The 24,180-nt window shown below is 40.6% G+C and overlaps 1 protein-coding gene across 1 annotated transcript in view; it reads left to right on the top strand.

Annotated features, from left to right (window-relative positions):
- Nucleotides 1-21,657, top strand: part of SYDE2 (synapse defective Rho GTPase homolog 2) — an 86,630-nt gene extending 64,973 nt beyond the window's left edge. The window contains exons 6-8 of the mRNA XM_030206952.1: nucleotides 5,216-5,397; nucleotides 10,072-10,303; nucleotides 19,433-21,657. Coding sequence (XP_030062812.1) covers nucleotides 5,216-5,397; nucleotides 10,072-10,303; nucleotides 19,433-19,935 — 917 coding nt within the window. The 3' untranslated portion in view covers nucleotides 19,936-21,657. The remainder of the gene's footprint in view (nucleotides 1-5,215; nucleotides 5,398-10,071; nucleotides 10,304-19,432) is intronic.
- The last annotated feature ends 2,523 nt before the right edge of the window (nucleotides 21,658-24,180 follow it).

Below are 24,180 nucleotides of genomic sequence, written 5' to 3'. Positions count from 1 at the left end.
CTTGTAATTGTTTTGCTGCTTCTGGCATTGCCAAGCGTTCCCTGTGGGGGCTCAGTGATGAACGTGGCTCCACAGAACTTGTGAATACTCAACAGACTTGCGACTTGGTTGGATGTTTGTTATACCTGCTATGCAGTCTTGAAGTTGAAAATGTGTTTTTAAATTTATTCCTAGCAGTGGTTCCTCTACAAGTAAAAAATATTGTCTTATACAGAGTACATTTGAAAAGTAGAAATAGAAAGACTAGCAGACCAGCAGTCTGGAAAGATGTGCAGCTTTATTAAAACAATCACCTGATGTGGCCACATTTCGCCCGCAGGCTGTGTCAGGGGTAGAAACTAATATACAATCAAATTAAAATCATTCAAATCATAAAAATTAAATAATACAAATCAGCTGCAATAACACGGAAACAGATTTTTTCTGTTTTGAATTGCTGCTGCTTTTAAGGAAGGAAAGTGCTGCACTGTGAGTACCTTATATCTTTGCTTTTATTATGGTGGTTTATTTTTTTAGATATGGAATATTTTGAGTGATTCTTTTAAATTCACTGATTTTTTAGGCTGTTGAATTTTGTTCTTAACTATTAGGGGAAAGTCCTTTCTATTCCCCAGTAGGTACGTTCTCCCTTTCAGTGCTTCTCTCTATGCTTTTACTAAGGCACAATGTCACCACGGTGGTGGAAGTATATGTTGTGCACTAAACTAATATGTCTTGCTTTTGGTTAAGAGTTGGTTTCACTGCTATAAAACAACTTTGAATATGTGGATCCACTTTGGTGGCTTTTTCACTGTCACTTATTTTTTGTTCCAATGATAATTATTGTCTGTTTTTATCAAGTAGAGTTTTACATTATTCGGTTTCTACTCTTGATGTTTTTAATTTGAAATTTTTGATTTGAAAATTTTATGATTTGAATAATTTTAATTTTTATGATTTGAATAATTTTAATTTGTTTGTATATTAGTTTCTACCCCTGACGCAGCCTGCAGGTGAACTGTGGCCACGCCGGGTGATTGTTTTAATAAAACTGCACATCTTTCCAGACTTCTGGTCTGCTTGTCTTTCTAATACTATGCCTAGGTTGCGGATCATCGCCTTTTTTTTCTTCTCTGCCATTTGAAAGTAAATAACGTGAAATACAGTTTATTTTATGTATTTATGTAGATAATTTGGTTTGCCGCTATTCAAGAGAACAACATAGTAGTTAACAAAGAAATTAAAATAAAAAATCTGTAACAAATATAGACAAAGACAAAATACAGTTCCAGAGGCCTAGTAGCCCAGGGAGAGGGTGAAATAGCGCAGCATAAGTCGGTACACACGAGGAAAAGGGGAAAACCATCAAAAGGGCCACATCTTGCAAAAGGGAAGACACAAAGAAAACCTAATTATTGGTGTAATCAAATAATTACAGTTATTTGAAAGCACAGTGAAAAAGTTAAGGGGGCCTGCGCTAGCATCAGTTCGGGTAATAGGCTGTCTTTTTTTTTTTTTTTCTGGAAAAGAAATGGCCGTGCGGTAAGTGAACCACTTGTCACGTGGCCATTTTTTTGGGGGTGGGGGGGAGTAATTACCGCCACCCATTGAGGTGGCAGTAAGGGCTCCTGTGCTAACCCAGTGGTAACCGGGCAGTGCACGGTACTTTCCGATTATTACGGAGTAAGCACTGGCACTACAAAACTAGAAACTTTTTTTATAGCGCTGGGGGTGTGAACTACTACCGGGCTGTTGTGGTAGCCCACTGGTAGTTCCGAATTGCCATGTGGCAAGCCTGTTGCTATGCACCAACCCTTTAGTAAAAGTAAAAACCTTAAATTTCTTCAAAGAAGGTTCGGTATGAATATCGGGTGGCAACTGATTCCACAAAGGGGGTGGGGGGGGGGGCTACACATCTAAATGCTGAATTGGACCATTTGTGGAGGGAGGGAGGGTAGTGGTGGTTTTATAGAAGGTTACCTGTTGCATTGCCTTAGTGCCTCGGTGACTGGCAGTGGCTGTGTCATTTCCAAGAAGGTGAGTGGTTTGTTTTTTTCTAAACAGCCTAAACTGCTGACCTCTGATTTTTCTCCCTCTCTTTGGGCATGTGGGGAAGAGCATGCAAGCATTCAGGTTAAGCACTTCTGGTTAATAAATGACTCCCTGTACTAAGTAGATGAAGCATGCTTATTCTTCTCCTTCAGCAGGTGTGGGGTATTCACACATTAACAGAAATAACTAGAATTCTTTCTAAGTCTGAGGTTGTCTTTTGGAGGGAGGAAATTCCAAAAACTCCATTTCAAAGTGGGCTAAAGAATATTGATGTTGGACAGAGCTTTTTTTTTTTTTTTTTTTTTGCAAATGAGTGAATTTTCTAAATGGCATCAAGTGTGAGATATTGGGGTCTGTGTTTTCTAGCCTGCATGGGCTTGGGCACCTCTAGCTTTCTGTGAAGATCTGTTTTCTGAGCAGGGGTTTGGAGGTGCAGTACAGCAGTTAGTAATTATGGAATTTTCTGTTCTTATTGAAAGAATGATTTGCAGAAGTACTAACGAAGAAGAAAAGCATCAAGGGCCTTCAAGCTTGGGACTATTAAGAGTCCTTTATTAATAGACCGGACACAGGCTGTGTTTCAGCATAAATACGCCTGCATCAGGGGTCAAATAAATTTGTCTCTTGGAAATTATTTCCAGAAATGTTTTGGCAATTTCAAGATTAGAGAGATACAACCACAACTCACTCTGGCCAATCACCAAAGCTTTCCAGTGTGAAAATCAATAGCGTTCCGTTACAACCCAGCGTCCACGCATTTCCTGTTTGTTTGCAGAAGTTATATACATGCTGCCTCGGCAGTGGTAGTTTTGGTATTGTCCTAGGCTCAAGGCAATCGCTGAAGAAAACAGTGTCTAGGGCTAGGGTTGCATTTCTCACTCCTTTCCCTTTTGGCTCATGCACTTTGAGAATCACAGACTGACTTAGGCAATGTGTCACCCCTACCATCCCATAAAGCTTGGCGCCCTGGGCAGCCATCCTGTTACTCTTTCCCCCCCCCCCCCCCCCCCCCCCCCCCCCCCCCCACACACACACATTGCATCCATTCTCAGTCTTGGCCAAGGGGACCATCCTCAGTTCATGACTCAAACTCTGCAATTTGGTCTAAATCAAAAGGCTAAGAAATGAACAGCACAATTTTGACCCATTGCTTGGATTTAGGCTTAGCCCATTCCAATACTGCTTTCAATTGCATTTAATATTGGAAATCCCCCAAACTTACCTGCCTGCCAACTAAGAAACTTTGGGATGTATGTGTTTTCAGCAAATTTACAAGAACGTATGTTTTCATTTTGAACAGTGGTCTAAATGGAAACAGTTTTAATGTTTTAACATTTGTCTTAATGTTTGAGTTGAGATGGACATTAAGTTAGATGTTGCTGTCAACATGATACTTGTCTAGCCGAGGGGGAGGGGGAAGAGGAGGAGGGAGAATTGAGCTTGTTATCGAGTTGTGTTTGAACACTTTGAACAATGTTTTAATAAATATAAAGAAACGATCCCATGTTCAGAAATAACAGATCAGTTCTTGGCCTCTTCTATGGAAAGAAACTCCTGCATGTCTCTGCTATACAAAACCCATCATCTGGGCTGTTTCTGGTGGTTGATGGCCTCTGTTTTCAGATAATCGGCCTGGGTTGTATGTTAAAGTCTCACTTTTTTTGGTTTGAGCTGGCCATTTCATCTCTTTTTATCTCTTTGTGTTGCACACCAGGATCAGTCACAGTTCAAGGCATCTCCAACCAACTTCAAGCAGGCTGCTGAGTTCTGAATGTCAGCAGAGTAGACAGCGTGACAGGGTGATTAGCTGACCTGCTTGTATCTACTTATGAGATATCTAATAAAGGGATCTACAAAGTCATAATTATCAAACCACTTTCTCTAAGAGAGAGAATCCTAATCCCACTGCTATTATGTTGTGTTTATGCTCTGGAGGTTACCCTAGGGCAGCCTTCTTCCCTGTGCTGCCCAGGTTAGCCCTTTCTGCTCTTTAATGTGACAGTGGATTTTTGGAGGTGATAGGAATATGGTAAAGCAGGACAGATTTGAAAGTTCACAGCATTAAACTAGTACGATCAAGCAGCAGAAGATGTGAAAGGTCTGCAGGACAATGTGGACTTGTGATTATAAATGATTCAGTCCTGGCTTGCTTGTTTGCTGCATATGTAGTTATTGTACTCTTTGCAATTATATTTCAGGTTCTTTGGTGTTAAAATAGTTTCACAGTTAAGTACATTTTAGCCAGTAGAATATTTTATTTATTTATTTAACACATTTATATCCTACATTTTCCCACTTAGTTGCAGGCTCAATGTGGCTTATACAATACTGTACAGCACCGGTTCAATAATACAGATGCATAATAAAGTAGAAAGCATGATAAGAAACATAAGTTTAAGCTACAAGAAATGAAGAAGGGGTGGTAATAAAAGTCTAATATTGTCCATATTTAGCTGTGTCGCAGGAAGTAGAAAGTTATTCACCCCCTCACACAAATTAGGGGCGTCTATTACTAAGGCACTAAAATTGTGGACGCGCTAAACGTTGAGACACCTTAAAAGGACCCTTAAAAGATTTCTGTCCGTCCCCCCCCCCCCCCCCCTTTTTAAAAATTGTTTCCTCTCTCCTGGGTTGAAATGCTCTTTGATTTTTCCAAAGGTCTAATTTTTCTAGCAAGAAGAGAAATCTAAATGTAGTCTACGCACATTAAGACAGGGGCTTAGCTAGACTTCGGCGGGAGGGGGGTCCAGAGCCCAAGGTGAGGGGGCACATTTTAGCCCCCCCACCACCACTTTTGACCCCCCCCCCTTCCCTTCCGCTGTCCCCAACCCCCGCCAGCCGAAGTCCTATTCAGCGCTGGTCTCCAGGCCGGCGCGTTGCTGCAGCTGATCTGGATGGAAGGATTCTGTTTCTGTGTGAGTCATCCTGCACGTTCCTGCATTAAGAATGGATGATAGTTCTGGTTTTAGATGTTACACATGGTCCTTTGGTGCTTACAAGCATTACTTTACTTTTCTTGTCCCATCAGTTTCATGTTATCATGTCTGCTTTTATAAAGGATCAGAGACAAAACAGGGTTCTGTTTTAATTTAGTTCTGTCTGGGGTTTTTTCCTTGCAGATTTGTTGCATATTTTTGTAGGAGATGAAAGATAACTTAAGGGGCTTTTTTTTTTCTTTCCATAGGTGTTCTGAAGGATTATTTAAGAGAATTACCCTCACCTTTGATTACAAAACAGCTGTATGAAGCAGTGTTAAACAGCTTGATTAAAAAACCTTTAAAAAGGACTGCAAATGGTTGTGAGAATGGAATGAGTGACTCAGAGTTCACCGTTGGGCTTCTGGATTGTCTGCCGGATGTGGAGAAGGTAAGAGTCGCCCTAGCGCTGGATTCTTCCTGAATACTGTGCCAGTGAGAAGAAGTGACCCGGGGAACTGCTTTACGATCATCTCGTGCAGTCCCATAATCTTCAGATTGGTGATACCTTCTGGGCTAATGACACATTTTACCCTGCAAAGAGAAGATGTGTGTTTTGCATATTTAACCCACATTAGTTCATCGGATTTGGATTTTGCTTTAGTTACTTTTCCAAATCAGAGTTACATATGGGATTGTAGGTATCTCTGTAGGAAGAAAGGTTTACAGTTTAAGGGCTAGGTTAAAAACGTGTTAATGCAAGCCTTTTTACTAAGTGAGTGATGAGATAAAGCAGAAAATGGCTATTTTAACATTTCATGGTGGCATACGTGTATAAATCTAAGCATGCAGACACATAGCACATATTTTTATAGAATAAAACTGTTCTTATGTTGCCTTCAGTACAATAAATACACACTTTGTTAGACCTTCAGAAGATGTATATACAGTAATGTGAAAGTATTTATTTACCCCTTCCTGATTTCCCCTATTATTGCATATTTGCCACTCTGGTTTCTTATCTTTGAACAAAATGTAATATTAGACAAAGGGAACCTAAGTAAACCTGTAACAGGTTTTTATATTATTACGTCATTTATACGAGGAACAAAGTTCTGCAACACCCATATTGCCCATCTGAAAAAGTAACTGCCTCCTTAGTTAATCGACCAATTGGCCAAATTTAATTGATAATTAGATTCAACTGATTGAACACAATGAGGCTTGATTGCAGCCAACCCTGTTAAATCTAAATCTTACTATAAATTGAACCTTACCATCAGAATGAAGTAGTCATTACAAGGTTTCTACAAGAATGCTATGCCACAATCAAAGAAAATTCCAGAAGAGATGAGAAGAAAAAGTTATTGAAATATATCAACCTGGAAAAGGTTACAAAGCAATTTCTAAAACTCTGGGAGTCCACTGAACCACAGTGAGATTCATTATCTCCAAATGGAGAAGACTTGGAATAGTAGTGAATCTTCCTAGGAGTGGACATCCTTCAAAATTACTCCAAGGACACATCAACAACTCATCCAGGAAGTCAAAGACATCCCAGAACTTCAGGCCCCTCTAGTCTCGGCTAAGATCAGCGTTCCAGACTCCACAATAAGAAAGAGACTGGGCAAATATGGGACTCATGAGAGGGTAGCAAGGTGCAAACCTGTGATATCCAAGAGGAACATCGATTCTCATCTAACATTTGCAAAAACGCACCTGGATGATCCCCAAGTCTTTTGGGATAATGTTCTGTGGACAGATGAGTCAAAAGTGGAATTTGGACAATACAGGTCCCATTATGTCTGCTGTAAAGAAAACATAGCATTGTACAGTAAGAAAATCATACCCACAGTCAAATGTGGTGGTCGTAGTACAATGATGTGGGGATGGTTTGCTGCCATTATTGAAGGAATTATGAACTCTGCACTGTACCAGAGGCTTTCTGAGTTTTCAGTTTTTACATCTATTTTATCTAACAATATTCCAACATTTTTGGCTTTAGCTAGATTGACAAAACCAGCATAGTGGTAACTGATGGTAGGTTTTGAATTCTGCAACCACATTTAACAATAGTGTGACTGCAAAATAACCCAGAAAAAGCAGTTTTAATATCAGCTGCGTTTTACTCACTTATGTCACTCAAAGCTAATGTTATGTTACACTATTTTACCTCACATATCACTCGAAGCTAATGTTATATTACAGCATTAGTATCCTGTGAGAGATCAACTCCCCACAGGATACTAATGCTTTAACATAACATTAGGTCAGTCCACGTTAACAAAATGGTGCAGTTCTGTCATTAAATTAATGATCTTATTTTATGCTGCACAGCTATAAGGGCCAGAGCAAGGGTTTCTGGTGCCCACTCTGCAAACTATAAAGCTGCACCCTCTTCCCTCATTAATTTTAATAGCAGGCAGTAGCGTACCAAGAGCAGGGCAGTGGGTATAGTCCGTAAGGGGGTGCACTGAGCAGTCACGCGGCTGTCGGCTCTGCCGGTCCCCTGCCCTGGAACAGGAAGTTGATGTCAGAGGGGGCAGGGGACTGGCAGAGCCGGCAGCAGTGCAACTGCTCAGTGCACCCCTTGCTTGGAGGAGGAAGAGAGGGAGGGGTGACACAGATGGAGGAGGGGGTGCTCCATCCCAGGTGGCAGCCAATCTAGGTATGCCACTGATAGCAGTTTACACATACACCATTTCTCAAAACTCCTTTACCAACTGTTTGTGTTCACATGATGCTACTATTAAAAGGTTTTACAGAAGATTACAACCACTTAGCTTTTTGTGCTTTCCTGTTTATGAAATTAGCGATTAATCCACGGATGTCTAACTGTGCACATATATCATTCTCACGTGTCGGCAATATTCTTAGAACGATACTCATCACAGCATGTACCTCACAGAAAAACATCTCCATCTTCATGCTGTTCTCTTAACTCTGTTTCCAAGGACTCCTGTCCATTTGCTATTTCTTTTCTCTCCTTTCTTCTTTACTCCCTGCCCTACATCCATTTGTGGCACTTTCATGTTCAGATTTCTTCTATTTTTCTGTCTCCTTTTCAAATCTAGTTTTCCATTTTTCTCCTTCCCCTCTATCTGTGTGCAGCATACCGTTCTCTCCTCCATCAGTTTTTAACATACCCTTCCTCTTTCTTTCCTTCCATTCATGAGTAGCAACTCCTTCATCTCTCTTCCCTTCCCCACCATCCATGTACAACATTTTCTCCTCTCTTCTCGTTCCCTCCATCCATGTACAGCATTTTCTCCTCTTTCCTTCCCTTCTCCTCCATCCATGCACAGCATCAACTCCCTTTCTTCCCATCCACAGACATCAACTCATCTTTCCTCCCCCTTATGTTCAATGTTTCCTCTTTCCTTCCCTTCTCCTCCATCCATGCACAGCATCAACTCCCTTTCTTCCCATCCACAGACATCAACTCATCTTTCCTCCCTCGCTTCCCTTCCTTCCGTGTGTAGTTTCCCTTCTCTCTTCTCTTGTCTTCCCCACCATCCATGCACAGCATCTTTTCTCTTCTCTTCCCTTCCCCTCCATCCATGCACGGTATCGCCTCTTTGTCTTTTCTTCCCTTCCATCTATGCATTGCATCTTTCCTCTTTCTTCCTTTCCCCTCAGTCCATGCACAGCAACTCCTTCCTCTCTTTTCCTTTCCCCCAAGTACAGCGTTTTCTTCCTCTCCTCATATCTTCCATCCAGTATTGCCCTTCTATATCCCTGTCCCTATGCTCCCTCCTTTATCAACATCTCTTTGCTGTGTCTCTGTGTCTCCCTGTGTCTGTCTTGTCCCCTCTCTCTTCCTTTCCTTTCCAATCCCACATCCCCCATCCTGGGGCCATCATCTGTTCCACTCTCTCCCATTCGGCATTTCTCTCCCTCGCTTCCTCTGTGGGTCAAATTTGTTTCCCCCTCAACTCTCCTAGCTCAGCATCCTGGATTCTACCAGAATTGAGGTTGCCACTGCTGCTTGCCGCTGTTGGTGTCAGTACCTCCACTTAGCCTCTGGGCCCATTGGTGGCAACAGCAATCAAAGTACTTTGTGCCCCCCTCCTTGAAAAAACTGAAAAGGCACTTGTTTGTTCGTTTTGAACTTTCAGCTGCTTGGGTTGCTCTTGGGTGAATCTCTTCATAAAAAGGTGGTTAATAAATCCCAATAAATAAATAAATTCACACACAATTTCCTCCAAAACCAAGTACTATTTTAGCTTCAACCCCAAAACCTGGTTGTGGCCCTGCAATTTAAAGAAAACTCATACCAGCTGATACTCAGCCAGTAGCGGTCAGCATTTTTTAAAATACTGACTGTCCCAGGCTAAATTAGCCCCGGATTGGCACTGAATATTTGAGGCTAATTGTGGAAGCAGTGGCTGTCTGAGCTTATGCAGGTTCTGGCAGTATTCGGTTGGGGCATGCATAAGACAGTCATGTGGGCCCCAGCTGAATATCAGCCATGACCTGCATAACATTTTAAAAATGCCTTGAGCTCTTCCAATTTCACCCTCCCCCAACTCTGATGCTGATTCCCCTCCTCTTCTCCATGCAGCATAGGGTCCCCCCCTATCTACCTGCAATCCCTGATAGTCCAACAAGGGTGATCGGGGCAGGAGCTAAGCCTACTTGCTCCTGCTTCAGGAAAATGGCTGCCATGACTTCTTGTGGCAACTTCATGGTATGTATATAGTACTGCGACTGACAGGTTTTTCTGACCAATGATCTTTTCATACAACCCATGTTTCAAACAATGCAATTGAAACAGAGTGTCTGAGGTCTTTTCCTCCAGTGAAGAGCCTTATATGAAGCACTAGGATTTTGTATTTGGCTATTATTGTATTATGTAGTTCATAGTTGTTTGGAAGTTCTATACATCCTGTCATGTCAACTGCTATAAGCCATTCATGGTTTGGTGCATTCACACAGGTGGCAGAGTTTGGTTTTTTTTTTTTTTTAGTGCTTTGTGTTTTGTAAAGTGTTTGCACTTAACAGGGTTTTTATTTTACTCTCTAGTGCCACTTAACCTGTCAACTCTGTTTTTCTTGTTAATATTATGAACTATTACTATTCACCCCTGACTAACGGAATGTGCTAATTGTTTTTCTCTATCAAGGCCACTCTGAAGATGCTGTTGGATCATCTGAAGCTGGTAGCATCTTACCATGAGGTAAATAAGATGACCTGCCAGAATTTAGCTGTCTGCTTTGGGCCTGTTCTGCTGAGCCAGAGGCAGGAGACCTACGGTCACAACAAGAGAGTCTTTACGGATTCTGAAGAGCTCGCTAGCGCCCTAGATTTCAAAAAACACATCGAGGTGCTCCATTATTTGCTGCAGTTATGGCCAGGTAAGAAAACTGCGGAGAACCACTCTTGCACAGTTAGATCAGCTCGCATGCAGGTTTAGTGACTCATAGTATAACCTTACTTAAACTTTCTGGGAGGGCTCCAGTTTTGAGTCTGTACCTAAGAACCTACTTTCTGGAAACTGTAACTTACAAAATCCCAAACTGACAAGTCAAACCAAATCGGGACACGTCACCAAGCATGAAATACTCTGTTCTTTTCAAGACCTAAATCCTTGGTTTTAAGAACAAGCCAGTGGAATGAGTGTTCCAACTGCTTAACCACCCACCTAAAAAGTTACGTTTTACCTTTAATGCTGTAGTATGTGTCCCTTCAGGCATATAGCCAGTGATTGACTGTGAAGGTCAAGTCTCTGAGAGTATAAACACTCTCAATGCCTGTCCAAGTTTTTTTTATCCCTAGAAATCATTTTTGCATTTTAAGGTCACAGGAGATCAGCTACCCTTGCCTGACAGTGCTGTTTTCCCAGGGTGGTCTTTACATGCTACTTCATTATATTACAACCTAGGTTGCCTGAAATCCAAAAATCTTAGCAGGAGCAGATCTGGTACCATAAATGTTCTAGTAGCATGTGAGACAACTGCTTCTAGTGGTCAATCCTGGCTGGGATTGCTCTGTTCACTCTTAATGGTTTTATTTAGTGGTAGATGTGAACTGTGAGTATATAAGGTGATTTTAGAAGCCTTGCATGGCAATTCTAATATCGATGGGGGCTCGAATGGCTGGTGTTCCCTGGGATTCAGAATCCTTCACAGCTTAGCTATTAAAATTGTTAATTTGGTCCCATGCATCTAGAGCATCTTGTTAGGGAGATTACTTGACCCTACAGTTTCCTTCTGCAAAGAATATAAACTAGAAACATATCTTTAACACCCTTTTTGCTTATCAAGCTGCTAAAAATTGGAACATATTACCAAAAGATGTTAGAGCCAATTCCGATTATTTGAGTTTTCACCAAAAGCTTAAAACATTTTTTTTTTAATTTCCTAAATCTTTGGTTATTTTATTTGTATTACGAACTTCTGCTTGGATTTTAAATAATATTTTAGATTTTTGTGAAATGTTGTTCTCTATTAGATTGTGATGTCCCAGATATGACTGGCTCTATTTGTGTATCTCGCAGTGAACTAGGTTGCTGGTAATTGTGCAATATAAACAGTGTATGGTATTGTAAATAGTGTACTTATTTATTTGAGTTTTGTCATTACGTAGTAACAACCTGTGTCAAGACAGCTTACATATTAAAATCAAATTAAAATAGACTAACATGATCAGGACAATGAAATCAGGACTGTACTGGAAACAAAAGGTGGTTCAGAACACAGTAATAATGGAGACACACTAGGGATATTTTCAGATTCCTAAGGCAGGAAATGAATTATATGGAATAAGCCCAGGTCTTGAGGCTGAACTTGAATTGAATCAAGGGTCTGAATGCAAAGAAATTGATAACTGATTGCATAGCTTTGGGGCCAGACAAGAGAAGGCCATATCATGATAGGTTTCTAAGGCTGAACTTGAATTACATAAGTATTGCTATACTGGGACAGACCGAAGGTCCATCAAACCCAGCATCCTGTTTCTAACAGTGGCCAATCCAGGTCACAAGTACCTGGCAAGATCCCAAAAAAGTACAATACATTTTATGCTGCTTATCCTAGAAATAAGCAGTGGATTTTCCCCAACTCCATTTTAATAATGGTCTGTTGACTTTTCCTTTAGGAAGCCTTACAAACCTTTTTGAACCCTGCTAAGCTAACTGCTTTTACTACATTCCAGAATATAATTACACATTGTATGAAAACACATTTTCTCTGATTCGTTTTAAGTTTACTACTTTGTAGCTTCATTGCGTGCCCCCTAGTCCTAGTATTTTTGGAAAGAATACACAAGCGATTCACGTCGACCCATTCCACTCCGCTCATTATTTTATAGACCTCTTTCATATCTCCCCTCAGCCATCTTTTCTACAAGCCGAAGAGCCCTAGCCGCTTCAGCCTTTCCTCATAGGGAAATTTTCCCATCCCCTTTATCATTTTCGTCACCCTTCTCTGTTCTTTTTCTAATTCCACTATATCTTTTTTTTTTTTTTTTTTTTTTTGGAGATACGGCGACCAGAATTAATATTCGAGGTTCGGTTGCACCATGGAGCGATACAAAGGCATTATAACGTCCTCATTTTTATTTTCCATTCCTTTTCTAATATTTAACATTCTATTTTTCTTTATTAGCCACCGCCGCCACGCACTGAGCAGAGGGTTTCAACATATCATCAACGGCAGCACCTAGATCCCTCTCCTGGTAATTGAAATATGTCAGTTTTGAGAATTTTCATCTGCTATGTAGATATTGCACGGTACAGGAGGAAATGTGTGGGGGGCGCTTTATACAATTAATCGTGTGTTTAAAAAAAATTTATCGTGATTAGTGGGTCTTGGGGAGTGGCCAAGACGGCGTCCTAAGATCTGCTGCTCTATTTTTTGATTCTCTTCTGCTTTGTTACCTGTTTCTGGCTCACGGTCAGAATGCCTTACTCGAAAAGGAATGGGAACATTAAAGCCTTGCCTCCGCCAGCTGGAGCTTCTTCACAGTTGCAGCAGATATTCCATCCAAAGCTAGTAATCTTTACAGGGAGGAGGCCCTGCTGGAGTTTCTTGAGGAGCTGCAGAGCTCCTGGGACAGGATGTTTCACTCTCTCCCCCTGCTAGTGAGACCCCACCATGCCCAGCTGCTGCAAGGGATGTAAATGCAGGTCCTTAGCATACGGAAGGCGTTGGCGCTGAGACCCGTGGCATTGGAACTGTGACCCTAGGGTACTGCAGCTGGAGATGTTTCTTCTGGGGAGCGTGTGATATTTCTTCCCCCTCCCCCAGTGGTGGTTACTCTGGAGACTTTGTGGCAGGCTATTGAGAGACTGACTGCTTTGGTGTCACAGTCTGTTCAGGAGACTGCAAACTTGTAGGTGGAAGGTTTGTCTCAGTCTATTGATAACATTAAGAAGGATGCTGTTCAGAGTGAACAGTTCATTCAAGCTGAACTTGCAGCACTAAAAGGAAATGTATCTAATTTATTAAAGGGTAAAATAATTATTCATAGGAAATTTGAGCAGCTAGAAAACTTCAGTAGGCGTTTGAATCTGAGAATAATGAACTTGGGTTCACCCCTCTCCCCCCCATAGATTTATTCAAAGTATTTCTTGTTGAAGATCTAAACATTTTCCTCTAATTTAATCCCACTGGTAAATAAAATTTATTATTTGCCTAATAAGAAGTTGATTGAGGAGGATACTGGTAAATCCTGGTTAGGAACGACAGGAGGCACTTCTCGGACATGAGGGCTGAAGCTAAAGCTTTGGGTGCTTCATTTCTTCTAGTGTATCCTTTTAGGTGTGAAGATGTGTTCTTTGATCTGGAACATCTAAAGTCTTTCATTGACCTGAAGAAGTTATCTGGAGATGGTTAATTAACAGTTATTGTATTGTATATTGCAGGATTTGGGCTAGACCTTTTCTTGTTATGTTTTTCCTTTATAATCTCCTAATAATATGTAGTCACTCCCCCCTATTATGTTTGTGGTGTAAGGAAGGGTTAATGCATATAGTTTTTTTTTTTTTTTAACTTCTATAATGTTTCTCTGTTTTATGATATTTTATTGTATTGAATTTGCCCTGTTTTTCTTAATGAAGTGGATACTTGTAGAATTTGTTTGTATAATGGTATAAATAAAATAATTATATATAAAAAAACATTTTAGTCACAATCAATCATATGGTACAAATTTTTAATCAATGTTCAGCCCTAATCCTTGTACATATTTATAAAAATCACCACATTCAGCGGAGCCTTTTATAAAATACTTGAGGAATCATGACCATCTCGACTTAGATGTCACAAATCCTGCCTTACATGTCCTGTGGAAAACGGTACTTCACGTGTGGTAAATTTTGGTTGTGGGATGCATTTCCTTGCAGAATCTGACTAAGGATGATACTGATCTTTCCTACTTAGCTTTCAGTCTCTCAGGCATGGTTTTTGGATGGTAAATGACAGAGTGAGGCTGTGTTTCAGCTCTGAGAGGACATAAATACATCTCACAGCACTGTTCCTTATGGTGACAAATTGGGGGAACACTGGGGAGAAAGACTGCTGGCATGAAAAGTGTAAAGGTTAATGTACTTGCCCCTCCCACCATTTTGTTTTTATTTCAGAGATGAGGAAACTGGATTACTTGTTTGCTACCACCATTTATTTTTGTTGAGAAAAGAATTTAGGCCTGCAGCTTCTGTCTGTTTCACTAAAAGAATAAGCGTTCCCTGTTCCATTAGTATGTTTGTGAGCACTGAGATAACTGAGCGTGCTTTCTGTTGGACGGATATTTACAGTGATCCCTAATCACCTGGAGCTAAAGTTATCTCTGTTCACGAATCAAGAGGAAATTACAGTTTTTATTACAGCTTTCAGAGTTCAGCTGTGTATCAAAGACCCTATGAAATAAGTTTCAGTTCAGTCTGTAGTTAATGATAACCATATGTGAACTTCTAAACCAGCTTCCCTGTTCTTCTGTACAGCACCCGCTCCACAGGCCTTAATTACTGGGAGGAAGTATTTTCATTCCTACCTCATCAAAGCTGTATGCCAGTTAATTGGTTTTCATTGGCACTGGCTGCAGAAATTAATGTTCGTAGTAGATCTGTTTTCAGCAAAGTTCAAGAAGGATGTAAAATGCAAGCAGCAGCTCTGACCCTAATAAAATCAAAGCACTTTGCTGTGATTAAATTCCAAGGTCTTTCTCAATTTTAGTCCTTTTATACTAATCTGTGGAATATTTCTGCTCTGTTTTGATTTTAATTTAATTTTTTTTTTCATGTCCTTGTAACATGCCAGAGAGCAAAGCTGCTGTTATCCTTAACCTCAGGCTCCTTTCATCCCAGCCTAGTGCAGCCAAAACAAAGAAGGCTTTTGTGGTGATAAATGAAGTGAGCAGATAAGACTAGGAGGGATGCCCTTTTGAAAGAAAAGATTCAGACGTTCTGTCCTGAAACAACCCTTTTCTATGCCCAGTGTGTGGGGGTGCCTGTGTACATTTTCTGTTCGCTGAGCCATTCATTTTTGGGTAAAGTCAGGAAATTCAGGCTATCATTTTTATGGGAATGAATGTATTCAGGCATTACCTTCATTTGGTTTGGAAATTATATTTCTGGGAAGAAAAGTCCCCAAAATAGAAGTTTACAGCAACCATAAATGGTTAGAGTAGCAGGCTGAGAACCAGGAAAACCCAGTTTGAATCCCACTGCTGCTGCTTGTGATTGGGAGAAGTCCGTTAAACCTCCATTGCCTCAGGTACAAACATGAGAGGCGGCCCTTTAGAAGGCACCTTAAATTACGCACCAATTACTCGTATTAGTTCATATTTACGCAAGTATGTGTTAGATGCTGTTTTGTAAAATTGAAGCACTAGTCACATGGCATGTAACAGCAAATAGATTGTATTAGTGGGTGGAGCATGGGCGTGTCATGAGCATTCCATTTGTGCCTACTAAAATAGTATCAGATGCGTACATTGCAAGGCATACTTAGACACAGCAGCTTATGACTGCCATTGATTGGGTAAGGTATCGCACCTAAGTTTCAGTGCATCAAAGTGGCTTTGCACCACTATGTGCCTTAATGCCATTAGAGAACTGGTGATGGGCCGCTGTAGCGATTGCATGATCCTGATCTAGCGCTGTGAAGACTTACTTTATTGCGAATATGCCGAAGAGAAGGGGCCGTCCAGCTTCCGCAGCCCCGCCACAACATACTCCTGCTACTGGAGGGATAATACCTCACCTCCAGCGACTACCGGTTCCAACCTCCGAAGGGGTTAATCCGCTGAACCGCACCGGCGTGAATGGAGACGCCGGTGCGTCTCCAGGATTAGAGCTGACACTCAGCCCTGAAGAAAGAGCACCTCCCCCTCACCCTTCGAGCTGTAGTTCTCCTCTGTTGGCGCCCCCTGCACCATTTTCCCCATCGGGGTTGGATGAAGTGAGGCGGGAAGTGGTGCAAACAACTGGATTTCTCCGGGCAGTGGAGGAACAGACGACCCAGGCGGAATCCCCTGTGACCGCTGGAGAACCGAAGGAGAAAGAAGCTGAAGGTTTGGAGCAGACAGAGCAGCCAAAAATGGCGGAGGTACTGTCCACACTATTTCCTATTTCTATGTCTAAACCTAAAGAAGTTACGCTAGATTCCTTGTGGTCATTAATTGTGGATCTTGGCAAGGCTTTAAGCCCTCAAATACAAAAATTGTCTCAGGACTTTGTGTTATTAGAACAAAATTCAAAAGAAATGGAGTCAAAATTGGACATGGTAAAGCAGCAAGTTAAAGACCAAGGAGAGGATATGAAAAAATTACAAAATTTCCAGGAAATTTCAATGAGAGATTTAACTTCACTACGAAGAAAAACAGAATTTCTAGAAAACTCAATTAGAAGTAATACTTTACGCTTCCTGAATTTTCCAAAACAACTTACCGTAACACCAAGAGAAATGCTGAGGAAATACTTAAAGGAAGTTTTGGGGTTGGCTGAAGAAGCTATACCCCCTTTCTCACAGATCTATTATTTACCATTAAAGACTCAAGTAAATCAAGTAGATCAAGGTAATCAAGATCTCAATATCTCAGCAATATTGGAATCATCGGACTCTGATCCGATAATACCATCAACTTTAATTGCTACAGTTGCCCTGGCTCCAGATAAAAATTGGATTATGACATTATTCTTTAAAAACCAAGGAAAACTTTTTCTGGGACAAAAAATACAGATTTTCCCGGACCTTGCGAAAGAAACACAAAAAAGACGTCAACAATTTTTGATGATGAAACATGGAGTACTTCAATTGGGGGCTACTTTTTTTTTAAAGTTTCCTTGTAAATGTGTGGTTAAATTTCAATCTGCAAAGTATGTTTTCTTTGAGCCTGCCCAACTAACAGCCTTTTTAACATCTAAAAATAAGTAGAGTTAAGGATAAAACAATCTCTCTTGTTGTAATAATGTGGAACCGATAATTTTAGGAATCATGCAATGCTATTTCTTTAATGATGTTTTCAAATTTAAATTTAATTCCATTATGTAAACCTCTTGAATCCATAATGAGGACTTGAGCAAATACGGCAATAATTTTTTTTCTTGATTATATTAACAGTGTTATAATTAGAGGCTGTTATTTTCTTTTCTGAACAAGTTTGTATACTTGAAATTATTAATAAATGCATAATAAAAAATAAAAAAAAAGAGAGAACTGGTGATAAGTGCACTTTTGTGTCGTCATAGACAATACGCTGAAATCTTCTACCTAGTGTGTGGCCAAAAAATGCTAACAGGATGCTAGGAATTATTAAGAAAGGGATGGTAAAGAAGACCAAGACTATTATTATGCCTCTGTATCGCTCCATGGTGCGACCTCACCTTGAGTATTGTGTTCAATTCTGGTCACCATATAAAAAAAAATATATAGCAGAATTAGACAGGGTTCAAAGAAGAACGACCAAAATGATAAAGGGGATGGAACATTTCTAGAGCACCGGTCTTGCAATCCAGAGGTGGCTTTTTCAAATCCCGCTGCTGCTCCTTGTGATCTTGGGCAAGTCACTTAACCCTCCATTTCCTCAGGTACAAACTTAGATTGTGAGCCCTCCTGGGACAGAGAAATATCCAGTGTACCTGAATGTAACTCACCTTGAGCTACTACTGGAAAAGGTGTGCGCAAAATCTAAATAAATAAATAAATATGAGGAAAGGCTAAAGAGGTTAGGGCTCTTCAGCTTGGAAAAGCAATAGCTGAGTGGGGATATGATTGAGGTCTATAAAATCCTGAGTAGTGTAGAACAAGTAGAGGAGAATTGATTTTTTTTTTTTAACGCTTTCTAAAAGTACAAAGAACAGGGGTCACTCGAGGAAGTTACATGGAAATACTTTTAAAACAAATAGGAGGAAATGTTTTTTCGCTCAATGAATAGTTAAGCTCTGGAACTCGTTCCTAGAGGATGCTGTAACAGCGGTTAGTGTATTTGGGTTTAAAAAAGGTTTGGACAGTTCTGGAGGAAAAGTCCGTAGTCTGCTATTGAGGCAGACATGGGGAAGCCACTGCTTGCCCTGGGATTGGTAGCATGGAATGTTGATAATATTTGGGTTTCTGCCAGGCACTTGTGATCTGGATTGGCCACTGTTGGAAGCAGGATACTGGGCTAGATGGACTATTGGTCTGACCCAGTATGACTATTCTTATGTTCTTAGGCGCCAGTTTATAGAATTGCCAACTTAGATTGTAAGCCTTCCAGGGACAGGAATATATATATCTACTGTACCTGAACTACTAAGAAAGACATGAGCTTGAATTCAAAATCCTTTTGCTTCCCTTCCCTACTATTTTAGTGTGAGAGCTGATACCATTATTTATTTTTACTTTTCATGAAACTTGGGTTTTTAGGGTTGTAGTTGATTCCTGAGATTAAATAAAATGGTTGCACTGTTTATCATAGAAGGGACAACATTAATCGCTTACATTTTGATCATGGGTTCAGGTTAAAAATAGTCTGACTTATCTGGGTTCATATGCTCACTGAAATGGAAGGCTGGCTGCTTAGAAACTTTCTTTTGAGTGAGGTTCTTTTAACAGTGTCTATTATGTGAGACGATGCATGCTTTCTTGCGTTTTCAGCTTCTTGAGGGGTGTGCATGTAAGGTCTTGATTATCGTGCTTGTATTTGCTTTTAGAGTTTTATTTTGTGGGGAGCTAATTATTTTGACAATAGACTACTGATTAGCTCAGTGAATTAATGAATACTTTGGGGTTTGTTTTTTTTTATTTTTTTTTTTTATTTCAGACATGGCACGAAGCTGTGGTAATGAACTATGAAGTCTGGTATTTATGCTTTTGTGATGTTCACCAGTGACCCAATAGAATTCTAGACCTCAGTTGGCAAGCTGCATGTTGGCACTACATTTAATAGTTAACTTCCTAGTGCTGGAGGGTGTAGCTGTCTGCAGCAGGGATGTGTGATGCAAGCAGAGTTTTCTAAAGCAGCTTTTTTTCTTTTCTCTCTCTTTTTTTTTTTTTTTTTTCCAGTACAAAATTCTACTGCCAAAGAATTGTCCCAGCACCACGTCTCCACAGAGCTGCAGTCATCTTTGAATTATCTGAGGAGGAAGAAGCAGCGACCTCAAATGTTGAACTTGAACAGTACAGAAATTTCTGGTGTTCTTAGGCCAAGGCAGGCTCGACTGGACAGTCCCTCAAGTAACCGCTACGCAGGAGACTGGAGCGGCTGTGGAGAAGGCTATTTCTCATCAACAAAAGAGAGCATGAATGAGGCAGACTATGATGACGTTCCATCAGAAGATACAGAAAGTGGAGAAGACTGCAGCAGAGGGGATGGACCAGATAATGTCATGGAAAACTCAAAATCCTTAGCCAAAGAACATTCATTCAAGGCCTACATGAAAATGCAAGCAATAGATTCAACAGTGGAGCATAGAGTAAACCTCAAAGATCTACAAGAAAGCATCGATACTCTGATTGGGAACTTAGAAAGAGAACTCAACAAAAACAAATTAAACATCGGCTATTAATGCTTCATATTGCTGCATCTTTGTATGTTTTTCTGCCTTCTGTCCCACCTCTTCCTTCTCCACCTTCAAAAATGCCCTCTAAGAAATCTGTTTGTGTGTGTGAATATTAAGTCTTCTTGGATCATTGTAAATTATCTGATCCGTTTTAAGCATTCCATGACTTTTCAACTAAAACTTTAATTTTCTTCTTATTAGAAGATTTCATTGGTCTAACCCTCTGGGGTATAATATTCCTTAAAGAAAACTTTTATGAAATGTTATAAAAATGCTCTGCTTCAAGGTATGATAGAAATAGACACAAAATGCACTTGGAAATGTTGAAGAAGCTAAGACTGGCAATATTTTTTGTAGCTTGGATAGGAATGGGACCTTTCCTCACAGAAGGAACTCTGGGACTACCACACATATTGCTCGTGGGTGATGGTTTCCACTGCTGGGCCAGTGATTTTCTAGAATATTCTAGCTAATACATTGTTTTCTGGTCATTTTACCATTGCCTAATTTTCAATGCTTTGCACGAAAAGCAGGGGAAAAAAATCTTCTACACATTAGAATATAGAATTGTACAGATGTTAGCGTTCAGTAATTATTCAGATAATTATTTGTCCTCCAAGTATGGATTTGTTTATTTCCTGTAGTTTTATAACAGGTAAAAAGACAAGGATGAATGCATATAAAAGGACATCCGTGATCACTAGGCTAAAGTGAGACTTTTTTAGATAATTATTTGACCCACAGAAATAGGCATGGTGGGAGGAATTTCTCATTATGCCATGACCAGGTGGTTAATGAAAACACACATAATATATAGGCTGCATACTGAGCATCAGCTCATCGGCATTGATAATTAACAGTGGAAAGAAAAGTCTGCGCAGCTGCTTCTGAATTTCAGAGCCGTTTATAGCGATCTTCCTCAAGTCTAAGTTCCTGAAAAGGAATTTTCTATTTGTTTCTCTGCAAAGGGATTAGTAACCCTTATCCCCACCTCTGTCCACTCATGTATGGTGTATGTTGTGCCTTGGAATGGGAACATTTTACACCGATGTTCCATGAACCACATGGTTCCTAATGATTATTTTCCAGTAATATGGAATAGAGACAAGTCTAGTTTCATAAGAAATATGTTTGTGGCCTCCTGTATTTAGGTACACATCTCTAATATATTTGATCATACAGAGAAAATGCAGATTTGCAAAAGAGTAATTTAATCATAATCCTCTATGGAGCTGTGGTTTTAGTATTTTGCTGGTACAGCTGTGTTATATATATATATATATATATTTTTTTTTTAAGCACATCCTTTCTACTTTCAGAATATGTAAAGTGTATATATAATGAATAAGTAATAAACTGTGAGGCCAGAGTTAAAAATGAATAGTAACTATTAAGAACTGTCTTAGATTGTGTGCTCAAATGCATGTGTATATATAGATATATGGATGTATGCACACATTGGTGATGAACCTCATAGGGCTCAATATTTAAGGGATTTATGCTCCTAACTTTGGGTCCTTTTTTACAAAGCTGCTGTAAAAATTTGCCTTAGTGCACCCTTGTGCGAGTCTTTCCCACACACCGAGGCCATTTTTACCATTGCTGTAAAAACCTCAGTTTTCTATTTCTTTCATTAATGGTTGTTGCTATTAGCACCTGGCCTTTGTAAAAAAAAAAAAAAAAAAAATTACTGCAGGAGAACTCATGGCCACTTATTTTGTAGGCAGTAATGGCTCCCGCGTTATAACCAGTTAGCATGCGAAAAAGTAGATGCGCTAACTGGTTAGCACAGGAACATTCACTCTCTGCCCCTAACACACCCCCCTCAAAAATTAAAAAATTTGCATGCGGTCAGCACTTGCACATCCCTAATCTAACGTGGGACACATTAGCGCGTCCTTCATTATGGGTTTGTTTTGGGTTTTTTGTTGTGTTAGTGCATAACACAGGGGTCCTTTTACTAAGGTGCACTGAAAAATGGCCTGCGCTGGTGTAGATGCGTGTATTGGATGCATGCAGGTCCATTTTTCAGCACAACTGCAAAAAAGGCCTTTTTGGGGGGGAGGGAGGGAGAGTGAAAATGGGCATACGTGAAAGTGAAAATTGGTGTGTGTCCATTTTGGGCCTGAGAGCTTACTGCCACCCATTGACTTTGCTGTAAGGTCTCATGTGTTAACCGGTGGTAAATGTCAGCACACGTACAATGCCAATTACTGCCCGGTTAGCGCCGCGCCCTGGGAAATTTTCCAGTGCATGTGTAGAAAATGAAATTACCACCCGGGCCACACGGTAGCCGAGCAGTAGCTCAAAATTGACGTGCCTGCGCAGCTTAGTAAAAGGACCCCCTTGAGAATTATGCTTACAGATTAGCCAGTTTTAAAATGTACTGATGCTGAGTGCATAACATTTTACTCAAAATTTCACTAAGGGGTCCTTTTGCTATGCTGCGGTAAAAGGGGGCCTGCGCTAGCATCAGCAAGTATTTTTTGACACACGCCGAGGCCCCTTTTACCACAGCGAATAAAAGGATGTCTTTCTTTTTTTTTTTTTTTTTTTCTGGAACAGGAATGGCCGTGCGGTAAGTGATCCACTTGCTGCTCAGCCATTTCGGGGATGAGTGCTTACCGCCACCCATTGAGGTGCCGGTAAGGGCTCCTGTGCTAACCCGGCATGGTGTTGCCCGATTACCGCGGGTAAGCACCGGTGCTACAAAAAATAGAAAATATTTTTGTAGCACTGGAAATGACACGCGCTGGGAGTGGGAACTACCGCCAGGCTCCTGTGGTACGCCTGGTAGTAGTTCCAGATTGGCGCGGGGCAAGCCTGTTGGCGCACTCCTACCCTTTCGTTAAAGGGCCCTTAAACTCCTACATTTAGGAACAAAAAAATGGGTAGCAACAGGGATAGATTTAGGGGAAAGGGAAATGGGACTTGATATACCGCCTTTCTGTGGTATTTTGCAACTACATTCAAAGCAGTTTACATATATTCAGGTACTTATTTTGTACCTGAGGCAATGGAGGGTTAAGTGACTTGCCCACAGTCACAAGGAGCTGCAGTGGGCACCGAACCCAGTTCCCCAGGATCAAAGTCCGCTGCACTAACCACTAGGCTACTCAAGAAAAAGAGTTAAGAGCTTAGTACAGATTTTCAGCACTAACCTCATAAATTAAGGGGCCTTTTACTAAAGCTTAGTGTGCGCTAATGGACATTACCATTCTCTAAGTACCACATGACCCATAGATGTAATAGGACACAGTGGGGCCCTTTTACCGAGCTGTGCTAAAAAGTGGCCGGCGCTGATGTCAGCATATGGGTTTTCTGCGTGTTGCAGCCACTTTTAGCAAGGTAATAAAATGGCTGCAATTCCATATTGTTCTTTAATGGCCATGCACTAATTTCACAATTAGCGCATGGCCATTACCGGGGGAGCCCTTACCGACAGAGGTATATTTACTAAGGTGTGTTAGCGTTTTTAAGGAGCCTGTAAATTTAAGGCACGTTAAAAACATTTCTATGGGCGCATTAGCATTTAACACGCGTACACCATTTACGTGCATTAAAACCACATGCCGTTAATAAACCTAGCCCTTATTTTGTTGGCACTAAAGGCTCCCACGCTAACTTTCTATGGTAGTCGGGCAGCACGCTACACAGTTAGCAGAGGGTACGTTTACTCTCCACCCATAGTCACTCCACCCACGCTGAAAACAAAATTTTTTTTCAGCACAGGATTAGCATGTACTGATGGAAATGCTACCGTAGGAGGACTCAACACATCCCGCAGCAGTGCTTTTTTGCTGCGCAGTGGGGATGCGCTAGTAACAACTGTGGCTTAGTAAAGCGCTAGTAACTACTCTGGCTTAGTAAAAGGGCTCCATAGCATTTATCTTGCGCTTATTTTGTTAGCATATACTAAACTGTAGTGAAAGGGCCCCTAAGCTCATCAATGTAGGGGAAAGGAATGGCGGGCCTAAATTTATAAGCATAACTTTTAAGCTCCTAAATTAAGATGAATTTTCAGCTGAAAATTGGGCACAAATTTAGGAGGGTAATTTAGGAGCATAAATTTAGGAGCTGAGCTTTTTTCAGATCTTGCTTTGAAAATTGTTTTATTTTACTTAAAATCTTTGTTCTTGCACATAACAGGTATTTTTTTTGGGGGGGGGGAAGGGGGATGGAGGGTTCAAGATGGAATGTAAAAAAAAAAAGTTGCTTACAGATCAATCTGGAATGTCTATTTTTGTATGC

Source organism: Microcaecilia unicolor, chromosome 6, assembly GCF_901765095.1.
Source record: "Microcaecilia unicolor chromosome 6, aMicUni1.1, whole genome shotgun sequence".
In the NCBI taxonomy this organism is placed as follows: Eukaryota; Metazoa; Chordata; class Amphibia; order Gymnophiona; family Siphonopidae; genus Microcaecilia; species Microcaecilia unicolor.
Note: the sequence above shows the minus strand (reverse complement) of the source record. Positions and strands in the feature narration are given on the sequence as shown.